The sequence below is a fragment of the Macaca fascicularis genome, chromosome 6 (genome assembly GCF_037993035.2).
Source record: "Macaca fascicularis isolate 582-1 chromosome 6, T2T-MFA8v1.1".
Lineage (NCBI taxonomy): Eukaryota > Metazoa > Chordata > Mammalia > Primates > Cercopithecidae > Macaca > Macaca fascicularis.
In genome coordinates, this window is record NC_088380.1 from 132,969,355 (window position 1) to 132,988,494 (window position 19,140).

General features: G+C 39.5%; 1 protein-coding gene across 10 annotated transcripts in view; it reads left to right on the forward strand.

Moving 5' to 3' along the window:
* GRAMD2B (GRAM domain containing 2B) overlaps positions 1–19,140 on the forward strand; it is a 129,791-nt gene that overhangs the window by 45,108 nt on the left and 65,543 nt on the right. For 5 of the 10 annotated variants that reach the window (XM_005557647.5, XM_005557648.5, XM_005557649.5 and 2 more), the window contains exon 1: positions 16,696–16,927. The exons of the other annotated variants lie outside the window; for them this stretch is intronic. In XM_005557647.5, the coding sequence (XP_005557704.2) occupies positions 16,864–16,927 (64 nt within the window). In that variant the 5' untranslated portion in view covers positions 16,696–16,863. Of the gene's footprint in view, positions 1–16,695; positions 16,928–19,140 lie in introns of those variants that run through there. 10 annotated transcript variants of the gene reach the window in all.

Consider the following 19,140-nt stretch of genomic DNA (forward strand, 5'->3'; position numbering starts at 1 on the left):
CCGTGTCAACAGCTAGACAACACTGTACATATGTAACAATAAATCACAGAAGAAGAATTATACAACATAACAACAAAAAATAAATCATGAATACTCATAGGACACTTTCTACAGGTCATATCCCATTCTAAAGACTCTCTATGTTTTAATTATCACAACCACTCTTTCATTTTCTACACTGAGGAAACCAAAGCTCAGAGAGGTTAAGTTGCTTACTCAAGGTCACACAACTTATAAGTGGTAGATCATGGATTTAAACCCAGGTTCCAGAGGCTGCTTACTCTTAACCACCCAAAATGAGACACGCAAAAGATTTTAATCCTGACTGTGATTGGGGATGCAGAATAAGGTGAGGAGGTAGGAAGAGGAATAGAGGAAGCTTCTGGGAAGAACTGGTAGTTGAGTTCTATGTTGCCCATTTGGACCCAATATAACTTCCCTGGACCTGTCTATCTCCAAACAAATGGGATAGATGACATTATCTCTAAAACTCCAAACAAATGGGATAGATGACATTATCTCTAAAATCCCTTTGGCTCTTTTAATTACTTCTTAATTCATCTGTGACATCACCAGAGATAGTACATTGTGGGAAAGGAGCAACCTTTGAAAACCAACACAACTAAATTATTAGTTGTGTGATTTGGGTGAGTTATTTGCCATTCCTGAACCTAAACTTCCTCAATGGTACACTAAGACAATCCTCATAGAGTTGTAAAGATTAAATAATCTGTGCCAGACACAGTGCCTGGCACAGAGGAAGCACTCAATTGATTTCCCCACTCCCTTTCTTTTTCTTTAATTGCATATAATCTCAGTCCTTGAATTTACCTAAGTCTAGTGAACCAGATCATTATATGATTAGCTGCACATTATTAGAATACCCTTTGTCAGTAGATAGCAAAAGATAGTCTCCTTGAGGATACCCTTTTTTTTTTTTCAATCTAGAAAGTTCTAAGTTGCCATCCTGCTGTTTTATATTAAAACACCATTTGCTTTCCTTGGTTCTTTTGATTATACAACTCAACAAATTTAGTAAACAGTCACACAATAAGCTAGGAACCAAGTAGTAAAGATGCATACCATTCATAAACCATGACTGATATGGCCTAGGAGGTTTTCAATAGATATTACATAGATTACACAAAGCCAAAGAAAAGTATAGTTAAGAGTTTAAAATGTTCTAGTGTTACATACTGAAATAAATATTTGAATAAAAGTAGGCAGAAAAAGTCCTGCCTAAAATCTCATTTGTCATAATTTGAAGCTTTATTGTCAAAGACTAAGTAAAGGCAGAGAAAAGGAGGCATTTATCCACAGAAAAAAAGTAAATATAGAGACAAAGATCATATTTGTGTCTAAAAGAAAAAGGATATGTATGTTGTTGTTTAGACCTTCATTCTATTATTTTACTAATTCAGAATACATTTTTTACCAGCTCTGGCTAAAGAAGTTTGAGGCTTTTCTTTTCTTTTTACTTTTTAAAATTGAGATTTAACTTATATATATTAAAATGCACAAATCTCAAGCATACACTCAATTTTTATATATGCATATACCCATGTAACTAACCACCACCTAGATCAATATGTAGAACATTTCCAGTGCCCCTAAAAGTCCTCTACCCCCTTCTCAGTCTACAGCCCCAAGGCAATCACTATCTAAACTTTTAAACAGAGAAGATAACAAAAGTAGAAAATGAAAAAGAAATCCTAAATTTGATTTCATTATATTTTCTGTTGTGTACTATTTACAGAGCTTACTTATTGGAGGTTTAGTAACCCCTGGATACCCAAGGCTTTAAGGAATTAGTTCACTGGGTGATAAACTGAAAAATCATAGCCGGGGGCTTAAGAGAAGCAGCCTTTAGGTTTTTACTGTGGAAGAGTCAGATTACTGATGATTTCTTTCTTCTAGAGAAAAATAGGTAAAGAAAGCATCTGGAGAAATAAGCCAGATAGCTTACCACCTCACTGTCAACAGAAGTATGATTTTCAATGAAGTTTGAACACAAATTCTGTTTTGTGGTTCTAAAAGCCAAGATAAGTAATAACAATAACAAATTCTTTATTGGGTCATAAAGCTATCTGCTCTGTGCATAAAGAAATGCTTCTGATTTGACATCAGTGGAGCATGAGCTTGAGTGTTTTTCAAGTAATTGTGATCATTTTACATTCTTGCCACATTTGCTTTCACCCCACCTTTCTGATAAATTTCAAGCCATTTAATAGAAGTACAAAGTACAGTGAGTGACAGAGGTAAGTAGCCTACTTGGACAGCAAGGCAATCAGATCCAAGATTTTGGTTCATTAGGTGCATAGTCTCAACAACTGAGCTAATATGATATTTTAGTTAGGTCCCTACTATAGATTGGCTGTCAACAAATGTTACAGACAGGGATACCTGTTAAGATTGAAAAGAGTCTCTATTATAAACATGCCAGAACAGCAGAACTAAATCAACACTGTCCTAAGTAAACCAGGACATACAGTCACCCTAGCTATCATAAGCCTCTATTCCATTAGAGTTCATATTGGTTAACTCTTCATTCCAATGACTCTTTTACTACTTCAGGGTGGCAAAAGCATCTTCCTTTCCTTCCTCTCACAAGAGGAAGAAAAAACAAATAGACAAGAGAGATTATGGCTGAATATAGCAAGTTAAACATAAAAATGACTCTGATCTAAATATACAGTCTTAACTTCTGACAAGGATTCAGCATAAATAGGGTTGAGGATTCAAATGGGGACAGAGGTCACATCTCGTACATCTTTAGTAACTTCCTCTAGCACATGGCATAATACTTCACACACTGTGGATTGCCATTAAGAGGACTGGTGAACGGCCGGGCGCGGTGGCTCAAGCCTGTAATCCCAGCACTTTGGGAGGCCGAGACGGGCGGATCACAAGGTCAGGAGATCGAGACCATCCTGGCTAACACGGCGAAACCCCGTCTCTACTAAAAACACAAAAAATTAGCCGGGCGAGGTGGCGGCGCCTGTGGTCCCAGCTACTCGGGAGGCTGAGGCAGGAGAATGGCGGGAACCCGGGAGGCAGAGCTTGCAGTGAGCTGAGATCTGGCCACTGCACTCCAGCCTGGGCGACAGAGCGAGACTCCGTCTCAAAAAAAAAAAAAAAAAAAAAAAAAAAAAAAAAAAAAAAAGAGGACTGGTGAACTAAGGGAGGGCAATATTCTCAATTTGTAAAACTATTACTCTGGTTAATAATGACGTGATGGTGGTGATAATCAATAATGGATATGAATTGAGTGCTATGTGCCTAGTATAGTGTGCTAAGTCCTTTGTATATATTGTCTCTTTATATTCTTTAATGATGCTATATTATTTTTGGGTTTTTTAATGATTATCTTTCTATTTTTTTATAATTTCAACTTTTATTTTAGACTTGAGGTACATGTGCAGGCTTGTTACCTGCATATTGCCTGATGCAGAGGTTTGGGGTACGATTGATCTCATCACCCAGGTCCTGAGCATAGTACCCAGAGGTTTTTCAACCCTTGCTCCCCTCCTTCCCTGCTCTATTACTTCCCAGTGTCCACTGTTGCCATCTTTATGTCCATAAGTAACTGATGTTAAGCTCCCACGTATATGTGAAAACATGTGATATTTGGTTTTCTGTTCCTGTGTTAATTCACTTAGGATAACGACTTCAAGCTGCATTTGTGTTGCTGCAAAGGACATAATTTCATACTTTTTATGGCTGCATAGTATTCTATGGTATCTATGTGCCACATTTTCTTTATCTAGTCCACCATTGATGGGCATCTAGGTTGATTCCACGTCTTTGCTATTGTGAATAGTGCTGCAAGGAACATACAAGTGCATGTGTCTTTTTGGTAGAATGATTAATTTTCTGTTGGATATATACTCAGTAATGGGATTGCTGGGTCGATATGGTAGTTCCGTTTTAAGTTCTTTAAGAAATCTCCAAACTTCTTTCCACAGTGGCTGAACTAATTTACATTCCCACTAACAGTATAACAACTGTTGTTATTATACACAACATTCCCATTTCTCCACAGCCTCACCAGCATCTGTTGTTTTTTGACTTTTTCATAATAACCATTCCAACTGGTATATGGTATCTCCTTGTGGTTTTGATTTGCATTTCTCTGATGTCAGTGATGTGGAACGTTTTTCCCTGTGTATGTCTTCTTTTGAGAAGTATCTGGTCACATCTTTTGCTCATTTTTAAATAGGGTTATTTGCTTTTTGCCTGTTCAATTATGTAAGTTCCTTCTAGATTCTGCATATTAGATCTTTGTCAGATGCATAGTTTGTGAGCATTTTCTCCCATTCTGTAAGTTGTCTGTGTACTCTTGTTAATAGTTTGTATTGCTGTGCAGAGCTCTTTAATTAGGTCCCATTTGTCAGTTTTTGTTTGTGTTGCAGTTGCTTTTGAGGATAATCATAAATTCTTTCCCAAGGCCAATGTCCAAAATGGTGTTTCCTAGATTTTCTTCTAGATTCTTACAGTTTGAGGTCTTACATTAAAATATTTTATCCATCTTGAGTTAATTTGTGTATATGGTGAAAGACAGGGGTCCAGTTTCATTCTTCTACATATGGCTAGCCAGCTATCCTAGCACCATTTATTGAAAAGGGAGTCCTTTCCCCATTGCTTATTTTTGACAATTTTGTCAAAGATCAGATGATTGTAGGTGTGTGGCTTGATTTATGGGCTCTCTATTCTGTTCTACTGGTCTATGTGTCTGTTTCTGTACCAGTTCCATGCTGTTTCAGTTACTGTAGCATTATAGTACAGTTTGAAATTAGGTGATTTGATGTCTCCAGCTTTGTTCTTTTTGCTTACAATTTCCTTGGCTATTTAGGCTCTTTTTTGGTTCCATGTGAATTTTGGAGTATTTTTTTCTTATTCTGTTAAAAATGATGTTGATAGCTTGATAGGAATAGCATTGAATCTGTATATTCCTTTGGGTAGTATGACCATTTTAACAACATTGATTCTTCTAATCCATGAACATGGAGTGTTTTTCCATTTGTTTGTGTCATTTATGATTTCTTGCTGCAGTGTTTTATAGTTCTCCTTGTAGAGATCTTTCACCTCATTGGTTAGATGTATTTCTGGGGTGTGTGTGTGTGTGTGTGTGTGTGTGTGTCTATTTTAAATGGGATTGCATTCTTGATTTGGCTGTCAACTTGAACATTATCTGTGTATAGAAATGCTACTGATTTTTGTACATTGATTTTGTATGCTGAAACTTTACTAAGTCATTTATAAGTTCCAGGAGCCTTTAGGCAAAATCTTTAGGGTTTTCTAAGTATAGAATTATTTCATCAGCAAAGAGAGATAATTTGACTTCATCTTTTCCTATTTGGATGCCTTTTATATCTTTCTCTTGCCTGATTGCTCTGACGAGGACTTCCAGTACTATGTTGAATAGGAGTAGTGACACTCGGAATCCTTGTTTGTTCCAGTTCTCAAGGAAAATGCTTCCAGTTTTTGCCTGTTCAATCTGATGTTGGCTATGGCTTTGTCATAGATGGCTCTTATTATTTTGAGGTATGTTCCTTTGATGCCTAGTTTCTTAAGAGTTTTTATCATGAAAGAATGTTGGATTTTATCAAAAGCTTTTGCTGCATCTGTTAAGATAATCATATGGTTTTTGTTTTAAATTCTGTTTATGTGATGAACCACATTTATTGATTTGCATATAATGAAGGAAACTTGCATCCCAGGAATGAAGCCTATTTGTTTATGAAGAATTAACTTTTGGATATGCTGCTGGATTCAGTTTGCTAGTATTGTCTTAAAAATTTTTGCATCTATGTTCATCAGGGATATTGACCTATAGTTTTCTGTTTTTGTTATGTCTTTGCCAGGTTTTGGTATCAGGGTGATGCTGGCTTCATAGAACGAGTTAGGGAAGAGTCCTTTCTCCTTGATTTTTTGGAATAGTTTCAGTAGGATTGGTACCAGTTCTTCTTTGTACCTCTGGTAGAATTTGGCTATAACTCCATCTGATCCAGGGCTTTTTCTGGTTGGCAGGTTTTTTTATTGCTGATTTCAATTTCAGAACTTGATATTGGTCTATTCAGGGTTTCAATTTCTTCCTGATTCAATCTTGGGGACTATGTGTTTCCAGGAATTTAGCCATATCCTCTAGAGTTTTTTAGTTTATATGCATGGAGGTGTTTATCATAGTCTCTGAGGATCTTCCGCATTTCTGTGGGATAGACTGTAATGTCACCTTTGTCATTTCTGATTGTGCTTATTTAGATCTTCTCTCTTTTTTCTTTGTTAATCTAGCTAGCAGTTTGTTGATCTTGCTTATCCTTTCAAAAAGCCAACTTTTGGTTTCATTGATTCTTTGAATGGAATTCAGTCTCCATTTTGTTCAGTTCTTGTCTGATTTTAGTTATTTATTTTCTTCTACTAACTTAGGGGTTTGTTCTTGTTTTTCTAGTTTCCCTAGAGGTGATATTAGATCATGAATTTGAGCTCTAACTTTTTGAGATGGGCATTTAGCACTATAAACTTTCCTCTTAACATTGCTTTTGCTGCATCCCAGAGATTTGGTATGTTGTGTCTCTGTTTTCATTTCTTTCAAATAATTTTTTGATTTCTGCCTTAATTTTGTTGTTTATCCAAAAGTAATTCAGAAGCAAGTTTTTTAATTTCCATGTAATTGTGTAGTTTTGAGAGATTTTCTTGGAATTGATTTTCATTTTTATTCTACTGCATTCTGAGTATGGCGGGTATGGTTTCAATTTTTTTTAATTTATTGAGACTGAGCATGAGGTTGAGCATGGGATCAATCCTGGAGTATGTTCCATGTGCAGATGAGAATATATATTCTGTGGTAGATGGGTGGGGTGTTCTGTAGATGTCTTTTAGGTCCAATTAGTCAGGTGTTGAATTTAAGTCCAGAAATGTCTTTGTTAGTTTTCTGCCTTGATGATCTGTCTAAGGCTGTTAGTGGGATGTTGAAGTGCTCAACTACTGTCTACGTCTTTTTGTAGACCTGGAAGTACTTGTTTTATGAATCTGGTGGTGCTCCAATGCTGTGTGGGCATATATTTAGGATAGTTAAGATTTCTCATTGAATTGAACCTTTTATCCCTAATGATTCTATAAAACAGTTGCTACTACTATTCCAGTTTTTCCCCATAGATAAGAAAAATTGTGGCTTAGAGAAAGCAAGTCACTTGCCCAAGGTAGTAAAGTACATATTAGGATTCTCAGATTAATCCGACTCAACCATTCCCTTATTCTACCCCCCAGTCAGGACTCTCTTATCTCCAGGACAACTCCCTCAACTAGCTCAAACAAGGAGAGTTGTTTACTAAAAAAATACCAACACCAATCCCTTAGACATCCAGTGCAGAAAAGTAAATACTGTAGGACCACCTGGGAAATACAGCTAAGAAGCCAGAAATCAAGACTCTTCCCACCAGTTCTCATCACCTGATTCTTTGTAGTGTCTACTGCAAATTTATACAATATTTTTTCAAATTCTGGGGGCTTCAGATTCTATAAGACCAATGTCTGTCTATTTCCAGTGTCTGAATCACCCTCTGATAGGTGTCTTATTAGACAGCTTATTATATATGTAATATAGATATTATATATGTAATAAAGATAACTTTTTAATTTGATTTCCTCAACTACTAAAAATAAAAACTAAATTCTGATTTTAATTTGTCTGGGATCCTAACACACAGGGAAATGTTCTGTTTTCATCTGGTATTCTTGCATGTTGTTGTTGAGACAGGGTCTCACTCATCACCCAGGTTGCAGTGCAATGGCTCAGTCAGTCATGGCTCACTCCACCTTCGATCTTCTGGACTCAAGTGATCCTCCTGTCTCAGCCTCCCAAATAGCTGGGACTGTAGGCACATGCCACCATGCCTGGCTAATTGTTTTAATTTCTTTTTTTCTAGAGACAGTATCTCACTATGCTGCCCAGGCTGAGCTCAAACTCCGGGGCTCAAGCAATCTTCCTACCTCAGCCTCTCAAAGTGCTGGGATTAGAGGCATGAGCCACCATGCCCCACCTGGTATGCGTTTAAATGTAGAAGCTAATGCAAATGACAGAGCCCTATAGGAAGATGGTAAATGCACTTATCTTCTCAGGTGAATAGACTTCAATAACTACCCTCTCCTCATGAAAATGTTTTTAAGGTTTTGAAATTGGTTTATACAACATTTCTATGTAAAAAGTCTCCCCTACCCCATGCCTGTAGTTTGTCTATATAAAGACAGAAAGAAGAGATTCTGCTATAACTATGCAATCTAGGGCCCTTTCCTTTGGGCCAGTAGTTCTGTTACTTCAGCGCTGTATTCCATTAATAGAATCACATTCCAGTACAAAGCACAGAGCTTGGACTAGAGCCCAGTTCTCCTGACTTCCAGCCTAGAGCCTGTTCTAAAAGTTGTTCAGATGCATGGGGGATGCAGGGGGTGGACAACTAGGAACGAGTGGTTTGTGTGTGACCCAAAACAAAAGAACACAAAGCATCAAATGAGCAGCCCTTTTCCCGTCTCTCCATTTAACACCATGATGTTACACTAAGAGTCGGGTTGCAATATGGTTTCTGAGTAAGGTTCTGTGTGTGTATGTATGCTTTGTAAATATCTGTTTATTGATACATTTCTCCTACTGGACTGCAAACTCACTTATAGCAATAATGGTGCTTATTTATTTTTATATCTCTGTCACCCAGAATATGGGTTGACACGTACAAGGCATGCAAAATGTTTGTTGGAAGGAAGGAAGGGTGGGAGGGAGGGAAAGAAGGAGGGCTACACAATTTGCCTCAAATGAAGGTTCTATTTAAAAGATTCAACCAAAAAGTGAAAGTAAAGAAAATCTGTGGCTACTTGAGAAAAGTAGAAAAACTTCCTTATGTGCCTGAGGAGTAGAAGTCTTCTGCATTCCCTTCTGTCTTGTTCCCCCTTTCCTTCCTTGTTTCAAGTTATTTGTTTCGAATGATTTTTAAAAATGAATAGTGCTACATAGAGAAGAGACTGAAGAAAAGATAACAAAATGCTATAATTACAGAAATTGTCAAAAAAGAAAAAGAAAATATATTTTAAAAGACAAAAGTCAGAAGAAGCAATAAAAAGTATATAAGTGATAGAAAGAAAATGTGTAATGTATAGAACACTAACCATGATTAAATATTAACTACTTCAAAATGATCTGTCAGTTGCAATGCATGGATTGCATTGTTAAAACATTTCACACGGAGAAAAAGAACATGCCAACAGGAGGAAAGAGAAAGGCCAGGACTAATACTGATGGTGTGATCATCAGTTCCCAAAACAAGGCAAGGAAGTAGCTGTATGAATGTTTCTCTGAGAAAATATGAGAGATTCCATAACTCTAAATTGTTGCCTGTGGATTATAAACAGTGATTCTTGGACTTGCTCTGGGTCTAAACCATCTGAGAGTCATGGGACCTTTCTAATCTGGTAGAGGCACTTGCACTCCACTAGGAGTCATCTAGTAAGCAGTATGAACCAAATATTTTCCTTTTTGTTATGGGGAGGAAATTGTTATCATAGTTCTTTTTCACTTCTTTTCTTCCTGCAAAGTGAAAAAAGAGTAATTATTCAACATTAGAACATCTCAGGTCGGTAAGAGTTCCACAGGAGTATGGTTGAAATACAGTGGTTAGAAAAAAACCACTCAATGATTCATTCACTCAACAAATATTTATTGAGCATCTAACATGAACTAGGTACTGTGAACACAGGGGTAAACATGACCAACAAGGTTCTTGTCTTTGAGAAGATTCCATTCTTGTGGGAGAGGACAGATAATAAACCAAAGGACAGAAAACATATTTTCTGTGAGATGCCATCCTTCTCCCACCAACCTTCTCCTCCTCCTTTATACTCCAGGCACAGTGGAGAACACTGGCCTTCTTTCCATTCTTAAAATATGCCAAGCCCAGTCCTGGCTCAGGGTCTGTACCTTCACTCTTCCCTCTGGCTGGCAAGCTCTGCAACCAGACCTTCACGTTGCTTCCTCCTCACTGAAGGCTCAGCCAAGATGTCATCTCTCAAAGAAGCCTCCCTGATCATCCTGTAAAACAGGACTCCCTCAAGTTCTATCCTTTTCTATTTTATTTTCTTTATATCTCTTACCCATTGAAACTGTGTTATTTATGTACTGACTTGTTAAATTTTCAGTCTCTCCCACTAGAATGTAAGATCCACAACAGCATGGGTTTTGCCTATTTTGTTCACTTCTATATATCATGCATTTACAACAGTACTGTTAGAAATGTCCATTTACCCACATGCCTAATGACAAAGTATCTATAGTCAGAGGGTCTAATCTATTATCTGCACTGTGATATCTGGTCTCCCTAGATGGCCCCCAGTGAGCTGGTATTCACATCTTGTATAGTTCTCTCACCTTGAATCTGGGCTAGCCCTATGGCTCACCTTTGACTAAGAGAATGCAGCATAGGAAAAGCTGTATGACCTCCAACTGTCTCATAGGAAGCCTTGTAGATTCTACCTTGGTGTTATAGGACACATGGTCTGGAGGATGCCAGAGAACAAGTCAAAAAATCCAACTGTACTGAGATGGCCATGCTGTAAGGCAGCCAAAGCTAGTCACGTGGAGTGCTGCACAGACACTGAAATTCTCAGCTGGCCCTCAGCCCTTCCAGCCATCCCAGCTGAAGCACCAGACCTGGGAATGAAAATTCCATCTTGCACATCCAGCTTAGCTGAGTCTTCAAATGACTTTAAACCAGGCCTTTATCTGAGTGCAAATGCATGAGTGACCACAAGTGACAACCATTCAGCTGAGCCCAGTCAATCCACAGAACCACGAGAGGTAATAATAAATTATTGTTTTAAGCTACCAGGTTTTGAGGTGGTTAGTTATCCAGCAACAGATAACTGCAAAATGCAGCCACCAGAGAAAGCTCTAGATTCAAACATTTCTTTCCCCACAAACATTGTATTCACACCTGAAGGTCCTTGGGTTTTCTCTCCAACACACTCTCCTACAAGATGTGTGTCTTCACTACCAACAAAATTTGTTTTACACTGTTCACTCTCTTACAACCCTAAAAGCACGCCCCTGCAAGTCAGGAAAACTGGATCTTTGTTCTCATGAGACCACTGTAATTTTTCTCCAAGTCACTGAACTCTCTGAAAGCTTGGGCTTTGCTCTGAAAAATCATGGTGGAATTTTATTTTGAAATTGTGTTCAGTGTGCGGCAGGCCAAATAGAAAGTAAGAAAGAACACAAATATATTAAACAGATACAAGTAGAAGAGTCCTAATTGAAGCAGGAGAGACTGCATTGAAATAGTAGCAGGAAATAGGCCCAGGAGTCAGAATACCTAAGTTCAAGTGCTGGGTCCTCCCCTCACTAGACCAAAGAGCCCTGGCCTCTTGCAGAACCCAGCATGAAAACCACCGTGCCGGATGATGGCAGGGGCCCTCCCAATTCACACATGGTGATCTGTAATATTTGCCATATACAAAATGGGCATGTATTTTAAAACTTTGAGATAGATATTACTGTGTTGTTTCTGTGGCATCATTTATTTTAATTCTTAAAAAATAACATGAACTGGAAGAGTTTTTTACTGCTTCTGCTTTCTCAATGAACCAGATTTAAATTAGTGTTTCAAAACTACCCTCTGGTCCCTGGACCAGTAATCCCTTGCCATCTTGCCTATTCCTCTGAACATGAGTGCTAAGCATAGTGGTTGCTTCATCTGTAGGAAGAGAAATAGAAGATTTCAAATATCCCAATCTGCAGTATCACTTGGCTTTGGAAATATTGGCTTAAAACTACACTACTAAATTTTTTAATCTTATTTTCAAAGCCCTCCAGCATAGAAGATTCCATAATCTACTACAGAGTTCCATTCCAGTGTCTCATGGTTATATTCATTGGGGACCTTTTCTTCTATTGACATAAATCATTCAACAAAGGCACCCATTCAGATAATGCTTCTCAACTTTCATTCTTACAATTTTTTTGAAAGTCTTAGAATTAAGTTCTTCATTGTCACTGTGTGTTTCTCTTCTGAACTCTCTCCATTTTCCCCCCATTTTCTTCTTTAGATACTGGCTTTAATTGAAAACAGGAATGGTCTGAGAAGTGTTCCTGGAATCCTTTTACTTATAAAATATCATGCATAGTTAAGTTATTACAGAGCTTCCAGGTTTCATCTTGATAAGGTCACCAACATCTTCTAAAACCTATCATCAGACAATATGCAAAAAAGTGATGATACTTACCTATACTTATATTGGTTAATAAATACTCACCTCACCACATGTTTTAAGTTAGGTAACTATAATATTTGACCACGCATTGTGTATTAGTCCATTCTCACACTGCTATAAGGAATTACCTGAGATTGGGCAATTTATAAAGAAAAGAGGTTTAATCAACTCACCGTTCTGTGGACTGTGCAGACTTCTGCTTCTGGGAAGGCCTCAGGAAACTTACAATCATGGTGGAAGGCAAAGGGGAAGCAAGGCACCATCCTCACATAGTGAAGCGAGGAGCGGGGAGAGAGAGAGAGAGAGAGAGAGAGCAAAGGGGGAGGTGCTACACACTTTCAAACAACCAGATCTCATGAGAACTCTATCACAAGATAGCACTAGGAGGGTGGTGCTAAACCATTAGAAACCACCACCGTGATCCAATCACTTCCCACATCCAACACTCAGGATCCCAATTCAACATGAAATTTGGGTGGGGACACAGAGCCAAACCATATCAGCTTGCAACCAAATCTCCACTCAAGTCTCTAAACACATTATTTGTACTTTTTCCCCGAGACTATGAACAGATGCGCAGTGTATGTGCTCAATGTTAAGGAAGGCCAATATCTGACCAATATCAAACATCAAAGCTATTTGCATAGAAGCTCCCACCCACCAAAGGTGTTATGTCTGGCATCTTCTACCAAAGTGGTTTCAAAACTAGAAAAAGTATCAGCTAGAAATCTTCTTTGCTTTTGCCACGTGCGGTGACTCACGCCTGTAATCCCAGCACTTTGGGAGGCCAAGGTGGGTGGATCACCAGGTCAGGAATTTGAGACCAGCCTGGCCAATATGGTGAAACCTCGTCTCTACTATAAATACAAAAATTAGCCGGGCGTGGTGGTGTGTGCCTGTAGTACCAGCTACTAGAGAAGCTGAGGCAGGAGAATTGCTTGAACCTGGGAGGCGGAGGTTGCAGTGAGCTGAGATTGTGCCACTGCACTCCAGCCTGGGCAAAAGAGCAAGACTCTTTCTCAAAAACAAAAAAAAAAAGAAAGAAAGAAAAGAAAAGAAATCTGCTTTGCTTTTGAAAACAAGAATTTAGATTCCCAGAGACTTACGGGAAGAAAAATAATGTCTCTTATTGGTGCAATGTCAAAGGGCATCCTAAAACATATTTTAGGCATAATCTTTTTTTCTTGTCTCCTCTCTCACATGTCATAGGCATAATCTTATATCTCTATTTTGTCACATGGCAATGACATTTCCTTTATTGTTTATCTGCTGTGCCTCTTGAATACTATATTCCATATATTACTGTATAACAGCCCCAAGAATAAACAAATTAGGTAGTTGTTTAACAATGCCTTTTAAATGTAAGCAAACATCAGTATGTAAAATAATGTAGCTTACTTGCTCCTTTCTAAGTGTTCCACTCTAGGAAAAGACTGATATTTTCCCTACCTGCCCTGTCTTCCACTTCAACCTCAGCTGCTCCTTCTCCCTTAAAACCACACCATTGGAAGACCTCATACCATGTACTAAAGAACTTCCAACTATTTCAGGGTAACTGAGCGCTCTTTAACTGAGCCATAACCCACGCTAAGACTGCTTTGAATACTTGCCCTTACTCGTGCATTAAAAGAGGCCTGACCATGATTTCTCAAAAGGGTAAACATAGACTACCATATGACCCAGCAAGCTTACTCCTAGGTATATATCCAAAAGAAATGAAATCAGGGACTCAAACATTTGCACAGCCATGTTCATAGCAGCATCATTCACAATCAACAAAAGCTGGAAACAACCCAAGTATCCATCAACAGATAAATGGGCAACCCAAATGTGGTATATACATGCAATGGAATATCATTCCGCCACAAAAAAAACAAAATTCGGATATATGCTGTGACACGGATTGACCTTGAAAATATTACACTGAGTGAAATAAGTCAGACACAAAAGGAAAAATATTGTATGATTCCCCTTATATGAGGTAGCTAAAACAGACAAATTTATAGAGACAGAGAGTAAAATAGAGGCTACCAGAGGCTGGGAGGAGGTGGGAAAGACACAGTTATTGTTTAATGGGTTTAATGGGAGTTTATGCTACGGATGATAAAAAAAAGTTTTGGGTACAGATAAGTGGTGATAGTTAAATAACATTGTGAAAGTGTTGAATGCCACTGAATTATACACTTATTAAAATGATAAATAGTAATGTTATGTATATTTTACCACAATAAAAAAATTACGTAGGGGGGAAAAGTCAGTCTGATCTGAGCTCTGTAATGAGAACTTGGAGGGCACCTGAGATTTTAGAGTCCTCATCCAGAGTTTGGGAAATTGACAACCTCATCTCTATTCCAAACCTATCCCTATTCTGAGGAGGGTGGGGATCTCAAGCAAAGACCTAGAGGTGAAGGCATCAGGAATGTCCCCAGGAAGAGACAACTATGGGCACCAAGGAGACAGCCTTCAAGCTTTCAGGTCACCCAGAGCTTTCTCAGTCCCATCTAGCACAGCTCCTGCAGTCAGTGGTCAGGAAGAAAAAAGAGAGAGAGGCCTGACTAAGCCAACTCTTCTGGAATTTATGTAAGCTTTTTTCTTTTACTTATTTTTCAAATGTCACAAGAATCAATTTTGGAGCAAGCAGGCTATAAAAAGATGTTTTTGTTCTCTCAGCCTAATGATACATATGTAGAAAGAGAAGGAATAAGAAAACTTTGGACAGAACTTGCACCTCTAAAATGTTTGAAGTTATTTAGGTTAGGTGTTTTACAAACACACGTACACCCTACATACATACATACATACATGTACATACTATGGTTGCATAGTCTTTGTAATATTCTTAAATCTAAACTTTATTTTAAAAGAAAAATGAAGGACTTGCAGCCCCAGAACATAGTTAGTAGTTTTTTCCCAGGCATGTCATGCTCTACTGTTGCCACTTGTAATTGTTTTAAAGTCAAGTCAGGCTTCCAATAATAACGTTTTATATTAATTATTCTAATTATCAACTACTCCATAGCAAATTAGAAAACCACCAGCAAAAATGTTATTTGCTATAACAAATCAATGTTTATACAAGCTTGCCCAACCTGCAGCCCAGGACAGCTCTGAATACAGCCCAATACAAATTCATAAACTGTCTTACAACATTGTGACATGCATGCACGGATGTTTTTGTTTTTGTTTTTGTTTTTGTTTTTGTTTTTGAGATAGGGTCTCACTCTGTTGCCCACACTGGAGTGCAGTGGTGCATCCTGGCCCACCGCAACCTCCACCTCCCAGGCTCAAGCGATTCTCCTGCCTCAGCCTCCCAAACTGTTGGGATTACAGGCGCCTGTGCCATCTCACCCAGCTAATTTTTGTATTTTTAGTAGAGACGGGGTTTCACTATGTTGGCCATGCTGGTCTCGAACTCCTGACCTCAAATGATCCACCAGCCTCGACCTCCCAAACTGCTGGGATTTCAGGCATAAGCCACCGTGCCCGGCCCCTGCACGGACCTTTTTTAAAGCTCATCATCTATCCTTAGTGTTAGTGTATTTTATGTGTGGCCCAAGACACTTCATCTTCTTCCGGTGTGGCCCAGGGAAGCCAAAAGATTGGACACCCCTGGTTGAGAACAATGCCTGGAACTTGTTTGCTCTCAAAAGTTCGTTCAATGAATGAATGAACAGATGCTTCCAATGCAAAACCTTAGAACCAGCAAGTCAAAATGTCACCAAAAGGAGGGAGGAAGAGGCATTCACGGTACTGGTTGAGTGCATAGTAAATAAGGTACTTGCACAACTGTGGGCAACAAAGAGACGGCTTGGGAATTATCAAACACCAATTTTGATTTTGATGAGAACAGTCATAACCCAATATTTGAAGATTTTGATGGTTGCTTCTTCTTTTCCCCTCAAAGCCCCCCAGAGAACGATGAAGGGTTAACCAAAACACCACCAAAGGCAACCACTTATTACCTTTGTTATTCCCACATAAAAAATTGAGCAGAGCTATTGTTTAAGCAGAAGAGGCAGTCCCTCAATGAAGCAATATCCTGTTTGAATAATTTAGGATGGGGCATAGGCCAGCCCACACAGTGCATTTGTGTGACAGGGCGTCCCACTCAGACATCTCCATTTCCGGTATCTAGAGTCGGCTGCCCTCTTTAAAAATCCCCTTGTTACAGTCAGGATAGAAAACAAAAAGCCTAATTTACCAGGAGGCTACACAGATTGTGCTTTCTTAGGCAAATGTTCCACCTGCTTGGCCAATTAGCTTCCTCTCCCGAAAGACTCGTTCAACAGGTTTCTTTTTTCTCTTCTCTGCCTCCTGGGTTGGGGAATGAGGCTGTCACTTCGCTTCGACCCTCCCCTTCCCTCCCTCTGGGCTCTTCCACTCTGGGTCGGACCAATCGCGCCCGCTCCGACGTGTCCAGGTCCGCGGCCCCGAGAGCTTGGCGCGGCCCGGCCTGGATGCGCGGGGCAGAGGGTGCAGGGGAGGGCACGGCGCCGCTTGCTTGGCCTGCGCCCCGGGACCTAGAAGCCGGGACGAGCCGGGGAAGAGCCAGGCGCGCGGAAGTCTGAAGGTGCCCTCCAGACACGGCCCCGATGACTGAACTACAGCAAGATGTGGAAGACACAAAGCCTGCGAAAGTGCTCGGGAAAAGGGAGAGCAAAGTTGGCTCAGCCCAGTGAGTATTCTCAGCTGGGACCCATCCAGGGAGGTGGGAGGAGCGCAACCCAAACTTCTCTGCCCCGGGACGCGTTTTGGGTGGATGCGGATTTCTGGAGTTTCTACATGGACAATCTTGTGGCGCTCTCACTCGCTCGCGCTCTCTCTCTCTCTCTCTCTGTCTAGATACTCAGTTAAGGAGACGGTTTAGATTGATTGAAAAGTCTACTGTAGGTTTTAAACAAATTTTCTTAATTCAAAACTCACTGGATGTTGGGAAAATAATTTTGTAGAAAATAAGCCTAACCACATTGAAGCTCAAAGTCCCAACAGAGCCCTTCGTTTAGAATGACCGTTTTCACAAATTCATTTCAGTTCAGATAATTGAGTGTCTACTTGTTCGATAACGATGGGCAACACAAGGATAAATGTTATTTTGGATCTGCCCTTCTGGAACTTCAACAGCAGAGTGGGGATGGGGGAGGCACAAATGAATATTACTGTACTTCAAGGGACTTTGATGACCATTGCCACATTAAACACACAGACAAGGTATGATAAAGAGTTTAGCCTATAACTGAGTCTTCTTACTGTTAAAATATTTATCTATTTTGCAGGCTTTGGTAAAATTGGTTTGGGAGGAGGAGTTGTTTGTTTTTTCCTACAAAGTGGTATTTTCTAAGCCTACTGAAGTCACTTCTAATTCAGTCTATGATTTTAGACACTAACCCTTCTGAGCTCTAAAACTCTTGTTTTGGTATCAGGATAAGAGTAATTTAGGAAGGAGGACTATATATTATCATAAGGATATACTGATGTGATAATTCCACTTTGAAATCATTTTAAGTTGCCAAATTTTTGTGCTTAGAAACCCAGTCTAACTTCTGTTTTGAACTTCATAACTTAGATTGATTATCACTAAGCTCAAAGTCTTGTTGAAGTCTGGGTGTCCCAATGGATATTTCTTCTAAGAGGATTAGAATGACTTGCTCCTCGCAATTTCCCTGCGTCTGTAACTGCATACATGTAGGCCTCGTCACCTAGAGCCTTAGCCTCCTAAGTAATAGTAGCTGGCACTTACTGAGAATGCTTACTATGTGACAGGGAGTGTGCTCAACACTTTAAATGCATTCTCACAAAGAATGAGGCAGGTGCTATTATTTCCATGTTGCAGATAAAAGCACTGAAGCTCTGAGACTAGGCAGAGTCACACGGTTAATAAAAGAGCATCCAGGATTCAAGCCCAGGTCTCCTAACTTTACAGCATGAACTTACAACCACTATGCTGTGCACTGGTTCCTCTGTTCCAGAATCTATGATGGCCTTCCATGGCCTACTATTAAAAATGGGATCCTCTGCCAAGATTTTAAGATCCTTCATGATCTGGACCCACACAGACCATTGCAACCTCACTTCCTAATACTAGTCAGCATGCACATCTTTTATAGCCAAACAATCATACTAGCAGCCCTATACTTAAAGGGGTGATATGCAGCACTCCCGTGTTCATTGCAGATTACTCATAATAGCCAAGATATGAAATCAGCCTAAGTGTCCATCAACAGATGAATGGATAAGAAAATGTGCTATGTGTACACAAGATGCAAAATCAATCTAAGTTGTCTATCAATGGATAAATGGATAAGAAAATGTGGCATATATACACACTATTATTCAGCCCTTAAAAAGAAAGATCCTGTCATTTGTGACATGGATGAACCTAGAGGACATATGTTAGGCACAATAAGCCAGGAATAGAAAAACAAACACTGCATGATCTCACTTGTGTGTGACATCTAAAAAAGGTTGACTCAGGCCTGGGACTGTGGCTCATGCCCATAATCCCAACACTTTGGGAGGCCATGGCTGGAGGATCACTTGAGCCCAGGAATTTAAGACCAGCCTGGGCAACAAAGTGAGACCCTATCTCTACAAAAAAAAAAAGTTAAGCATGATGGCGCACACCTGTGGTCCCAGTTACTCGGGAGGCTGAGGTGGGAGAATCGCTTGAGCCCAGGTAGTTGAGGCTGCTGTGAGCCATGTTCATGCCACTGCACTCCAGCCTGGACGCAGAGTGAGACCCTGTCTCAAAACTATAATTTAATTTAAAAATAAATTTAAAAGTTGGATTCATAGAAACAGTAGAATGGTGGTTGCCAGGTGCTGGAAGGTGGAAAAGGTGGGGAAGGAGGGAATAGGGAGTTGATCAGAGGGTACAAAGTTTCAATCAGA